Below are 6,287 nucleotides of genomic sequence, written 5' to 3'. Positions count from 1 at the left end.
CTATGAAAATATATGGTCATTGTTCTGTATCCTAACATTGTGTATGGCAGCGACACTTTAATCCTCACCTGTAGATGAGAATGATCAGATTGAGGAGTCAAGGCAATTTCCCTAAAGGAACAAAACCATCAGGTGTGACTTCAGGAAAATAAAAATTGCAACCTTAACCTCTAGGGCAGGATTTCTTAACCTCAACACTACTGCTACTTGGGGCAGGATCATTTTTACTGTGAAGAGGGGCTGTCCTATGTATTACAGGATGTTTGGTAGTGTCCCTGAATTCTATCCACTAGATGCCAGTAGCACCTCATCACCGACTGTGACAACCAAAAATGTATCCAGATATTTCAAAATGTTCCTGCAGGTGCAAAACTGCCCCATTAGAACCACTGGTCTAGAGAGAAAATTAATGCATAAGCAATCAAACAGAGGCATATACATTTATACCATCTTATATCCTACATATAAAATTTCATTTCTCTATTGGGTGAATATGATTGGTCTGTAGCTTTCTTTATAGTTTCCATTCTCTTTGTTTGAATAATCCTGCTGATTCCTAAGTACAGTTCAATATTTCTACAGCACATATTTTTTAGACATCATTACATTGCAAATTATTACCAGTTTGTCGTTTTTTAAAACTAGCAAGTGAACTTTGTCTCAAATTTTGATTTCCAATCATATTAAAATTTTAGGTAACACTATTTGAGCTAATAAAGTGCTATCTAATCTTTCATACTCACATTATTTCTGTGAGGTAGTTAAGTGTTTAGAGTTAAATTCCATCATTAGAGGAGATTAAGTATAAATTCAAGGTCATACAATCTGTCAATGACAAAATGAAAATAGACTACTTATGTGGCTTTTCCCTCCTGTTGCAATTGTTGTGATTCAGAAATAATTAAGAACATTAGATGATTTCATTCACATTATGATATACTAACATTTTACCTCCATTTGGTTTTACCCGAAGATTCAGATAAGATAAATGATTTTTCATAATAACAGTATTCCGATTTCTTAAGAATCTGGTCTGGCACTCTTATGTGTTCATAAAGGTAAAATATCAACAGTTCCCAAGGTCACAACGATATATTTGGTTAAAGAAAGTGGACAGGAATGGAAGTATCATATCTTTCATTAAGAAACACATTGCATCATCCCTCAGCAGTTAAATAAAGAAAAAATTATTTAAATAATTGGACTTTGATTTCCAAAATTGAAGCATTCTATGTGCATTTACACTTATTAAATAAATAACAATAGTTCAAATCACACTTGCATAAAACAAATAAGATTACATCTTCCTACTCATTAAAAAATTGTAGAGAGATTTACAAAGTTTGATGTATGCTTACAAACATATTGATTAAAAAAATAACATCTATACACATATGAAATATATGAACACATGATTAATTTAAATGTTATATAAATCTCTTTCTTTAGATAAATGCTACTTCCTATTTTTTTTATTGCTTCATGTTTTCAATTGGCAACCTTTAAAAGTACAGAGCATACTTACCTAAATATCAGAAAATAAGCAAAAATGTATTTAATTCTAAAATATATTTAATGTACCTAAATGTTTCTCACATTTTAAAACATTGTAAAGCAAACAAATAAAAAAACCACATTTCTAAAGAGTATCTAATGGGGGAACTGTAGAAAAAGATGTTATTGATAAAAGTCTGTGACCAAACTCTTAGCTGGAAATGTAGCAAAATAAAATAAACTTTGAGATTGCTACTTGAAATTTTAAACCATGGAACAAAGCATATAGTTAGTAATTCAGAACATTAAAAAAAGTTTTTGCCTACGTAATGGAACTCTTTAAATGGGTGAATACACTAGAATTCAAGATTTCTAAGCATATGTACCTTTTAAATTCAATTAACTGCAAATTAGTTGACATTCAAATTAATATTCAACATAATCATGTAATTCCACAGAGCTTAACCATTTTAATCATGTAAATGTTCTTGGGTCACCAAATCTGTAAGTACCTATGTCGGAAGTACTTTAGTCAGTATCAGGCTCATAGGATTTCTAATTTATAGTCTGGGACTTAGTAAACCAGAATCTGGGGTAGCATGATTCATACTGGGTATCTCAAGATATATACAAGCCCAAGGTAACATAGTAAATAGGAAACTAGGAAGGCAAGCAAAGTAAAGTGTACAACAAAACCTGAGTTGATGGGTCAAAACTGGGATTGCATATAAGAACTGGAGTATAAGGCACTATAAGCAGCCAATGGCCAAGAGCTCTAGATAATTAGCAAAAAGGCACAAGAATAGACACATAGCACCAAAAGACCTTGATCATTGGGCCCATGTTCTGTCCCAAACAGGATGCTTCTTGATTACCACCTTCCTGAGCAAGAACTGGTTCCAAGGTTAATAAGCTCCCTGATAAGGCTGATATGGATCAATGAGAAGCAAAGATCTAGACAACATAGATCTGTCGCCTCATTGTTTCCTAAAAATAGAGTATGTTATAGAAGGAGAAAAGGTCTTTTCAGTATTACTTCTGATTTTGGCAAACCCCAAAACTCATATGCTAGCATCAAATGCATGGAAAATATTTTTAATAATGCCCAAATTTAAAAATACTCTTTTTGACCATCAAGTATGTGTGTACCTGTGTATATTAATCCTTCAGCATACATGTGGTCATAACTCTCACAAAGACAGCTTCATTAAAATAAGAGAAATAGAGGAAAATGCCGATGCTGAAACTCAACTCCAGAGTAGCATTAATTAATGAGCATAGTAAGTGAAGAGTCAGCACTTTGCTTTAACACAATTTTACCCCCAAAAGTTTCCCCCCAAACCTTACTCATTATAGAACCCTCCCCCCGCCAAAAGAAATTGAAACCTGACCCAGTTATCTTAGAAAACATATATAACTGTTTAAGATCATCCAGTATCACAGATGCTTCACAAACGAGTCCCACTCATCTTGCCACTTTGATCTGGGAAGTTCAATTCAATATGGTTGAAGGCAGGATTATCAGTTCCACTGTCTTCTACTGGGTGAGATTTATAGCTTAAAATATGCTTCTTCTAAAAGAAAATGTTAACAAAGTGATTAGAGAAAAAGTAACTGTTCAATTCTAAATAGTTGTTACTGCTTTTCTTTCTCTAAATCAGCTTTGTAGTCTATTGAAGACAGGATATATGAAAGAAATAGACCATCAAAGAATACAAAACAAAAACAAAAAACAAACAAACAAACAAACAAAAAGAATAGGGCAAATACCTTCCTTGTCCATCAGAGTTCAAAAGAGAGTCTGAGGACTAACTAATATTCTATCCTGATGATAAAAGCACAGTCTCACTAATTTAAGGAGAAAGGAAGCCAACTTACTTTCTTAAAAATGTCAAAATTGGATAAAAAGTCCTCTTTGGTTAATAGGAATCTGCGGTCTACGTTTTGTTTTCTTCCTCCTGAAAAACATTTACATCATTTACAATGTTAAAAAGATACCTGTAACCACCCAGTGACGGCCCATCATATAAGCATTTAACTCGTGCACGTCCAACTCTACGCACTCATAAAACACACAGAGAAAGAGAATCTTTAACATAGTGCTGAAGACTTGGCTTACCATTTCCCTTCTTTTAGGCTTAGATTCTGCAAGCCTCTCACTGTGACAAATGAGTCTAGTGTTCAAAGATGAATGCGATGGTTCTTAAATGCAAGCCCCCTACTTCATATGATACTTAATCTAAGAGCCCAATACTCGTAGGGAAACGGATATAAAAGCATCCTCTGCGACCTACCAATAAAATATCAAGCCATGTGCCTCAGCTTCAGAGCAGTTGCCTTTCCCCAGTTTGATGGCTATGAATATAGATGTGCACGAAGAAATGCAGGAAATTATGAGTTATTGAATAAATTAGTTACATAAAAATCAATATAATGATTGGTGTTTGATTCAACTTCTCTTCCCTAACATTCTGCTTTATAAAAGATATTCTTTGTTTTGGTATTTTATTTGTAGATCAAAGACAAAGCTTTTTAAAACTGTGTGGTTCTCAAACTATTTTTGTACAAATCATCTAGCAGACGTACTTGAAATGCAGATTCCTGGACTCCAACCTGGACCAACCCAGTTAGAAACTCTGGGTGGGCCACTGAAGCCTGATTTTTACCAAATTTCCAAAGTGATCTTCACGCTCTCTAATATTTGGGATCCTCCACTTCGGTATAAATACTAGGCTTTAATTATGGGAACCTCTGCTGTTCTGGAGATGGTATCAACTTTAAATTAATTCATTCAACATTGTTGAGTGCCTACCATCTGCGAGAGACTCTACTAGGTGCTAGAGAGTCAGAGATGAGTAAAACAATTACTGCACTCACAGCTCATGGTCTACGTAGGGCATTATTTACCCCATTTTACTCTTGAGGAGACAGACCCATTCACAGTACACAGCACATGGTTAGGTGAAACTGAAATGCCAACCAAATCTGTATGGCAGGAATTCTTACTGAGTCCTGGTATTCCTATTTATTTCCCAAGGAGTGTTAGGATTTCATGTTTCTAGATTATTTTTTCAAGGTGCTCAGCTCATTGCTGTTGTGAAGTGGAAATAAGTCATTTATGAAATTAATGAAGTTGAATTGTTTTTTATCACTGGATGCCTGCTCACTAGGTAAAGCATGACTTTATAAAACAAAACAAGCAGTCATATATGGCTATCGGAATAAAAACTTCTAAGGAAAAAGAAAAAGGGAGCGCTCAAAGGATGCTCTGATACTCCATTTTCTTAAAGAAAAAGGAATGTGTTGAATAAGGATCTAAGGTCAAATAATACAAGGAGATTGATAGTTGTATTCCTGATCTGAATAACTGGGTTACTGGGTAAGAAAACTTTAAAATCTGTCTTAAAATATATCAAAACAGACAAAAGAATAAATCTACTGTGTTGGTAATTTTATTTAGGAAGAAAGGCACAGTCCTTTTTGAAAAGAAAGAGAATAGTTTAAAACAACTGTTTGAAAAAAAAAAAAAACAACTGTTTGAGGGGCGCCTGGGTGGCTCAGTCGTTAAGCATCTGCCTTCAGCTCAGGTCATGATCCCAGGGTCCTGGGATTGAGCCCCGCATCGGGTTCCCTGCTCGGTGGGAAGCCTCCTTTTCCCTCTCCCATTCCCCCCGCTGTGTTCCCTCTCTCACTGTCTCTCTCTCAGTCAAATAAATAAAATCCTTTAAAAAAAAGAAACACAACTCTTTGGGAGGTAATAAATAGCTACAAACTTTATTATAAATGTATAATTATACATTACAATATATCATAATTATAATTAATTTAATTGTTGATATGATTATATTAATATTACTGCTAATTATTAATATAATTTATTAATTATAAATATAAGTATCACAGAAGTTTGAAAGGCAGTGCTATTCAGGAGCCACAAAACAATGATTGATAGAATTCCTCCAAGTGGCACAGTGTTGGTAGCTTTGTAGCATAAAGCAAACAAAGACATCAGACATACTAAGACAAAGCATAGGATTTCTGACTAGTTATTGCACCTTTGATGAAGAGGGCAATAGGGCTGTCTTCCCCCACTCTGGTTGCTATGGATATACATGGGTGAGGGAATGCAGGAAATCATGGAGCCCCACACTTCTCACTAGCTCTACACTGCTATCCTGCTTCGAGCCACCATGACTGCTCACCTGAATTACTGCAATAGCCCCCTACCTGCCCTCCTTCCCTTTTAAACTATTCTCAAAGCTGAATCGCAGTGTTCCTTTGAGATGTATTGGAAAAGTAACTGGAAAAGTATCCCATGTAGTAGACCTAAAAGATACAGTGATGGAAAATAGGAGAGAAAAGAGAAGAAAATTAGAATAACTGTCTGAGACTAAAACATCTGACTAACAAGAATTTCCAGAAAGACAGAACAGAAAATCACAGGAAATTACAAAAGAAATAATACAGGAAAATGTCCCCAAACTGAAGGACATGGGTCTTCAGATTGAAAAGACCCTAACAAGGGCTTAAGGCAAAGCAGTCATTGTGAAATGGGTCACATGCAAAGTGCCAACAGGTAGCATGGCACTGGCATTCTCAATAACAACATAATCAGCTAGGAGAAAATTAAGAGATCCTCTCAGAAACAACAAAATTATTTTCTTAGGATTCTCTGCTCAAACAAGTGATCAATCAAGTATAAGGGAGAATTAAAGACATTTTTTCAAGAGATACTACACCTTCAAAATCTCTTGTCTACCCTTTCCCAAGAACATGCTAAAGGGTGTGCTCCA

General features: G+C 35.0%; 1 protein-coding gene across 1 annotated transcript in view; it reads right to left on the bottom strand.

Moving 5' to 3' along the window:
- Positions 1–1,637: 1,637 nt before the first annotated feature.
- The window catches only part of SLC5A8 (solute carrier family 5 member 8), a 55,005-nt gene continuing 50,355 nt past the window's right edge, over positions 1,638–6,287 (bottom strand). Inside the window, exons 14-15 of the mRNA XM_045780050.2 lie at positions 3,373–3,452; positions 1,638–3,068 (exon numbers count right to left, since the gene is read on the bottom strand). Of these exons, the coding sequence (XP_045636006.1) occupies positions 2,943–3,068; positions 3,373–3,452 (206 nt within the window). The 3' untranslated portion in view covers positions 1,638–2,942. The remainder of the gene's footprint in view (positions 3,069–3,372; positions 3,453–6,287) is intronic.

The sequence above is a fragment of the Ursus americanus genome, chromosome 17 (assembly GCF_024610735.1).
Source record: "Ursus americanus isolate L20-20 chromosome 17, mUrsAme1.1.p, whole genome shotgun sequence".
Taxonomy (NCBI): domain Eukaryota; kingdom Metazoa; phylum Chordata; class Mammalia; order Carnivora; family Ursidae; genus Ursus; species Ursus americanus.
Note: the sequence above shows the minus strand (reverse complement) of the source record. Positions and strands in the feature narration are given on the sequence as shown.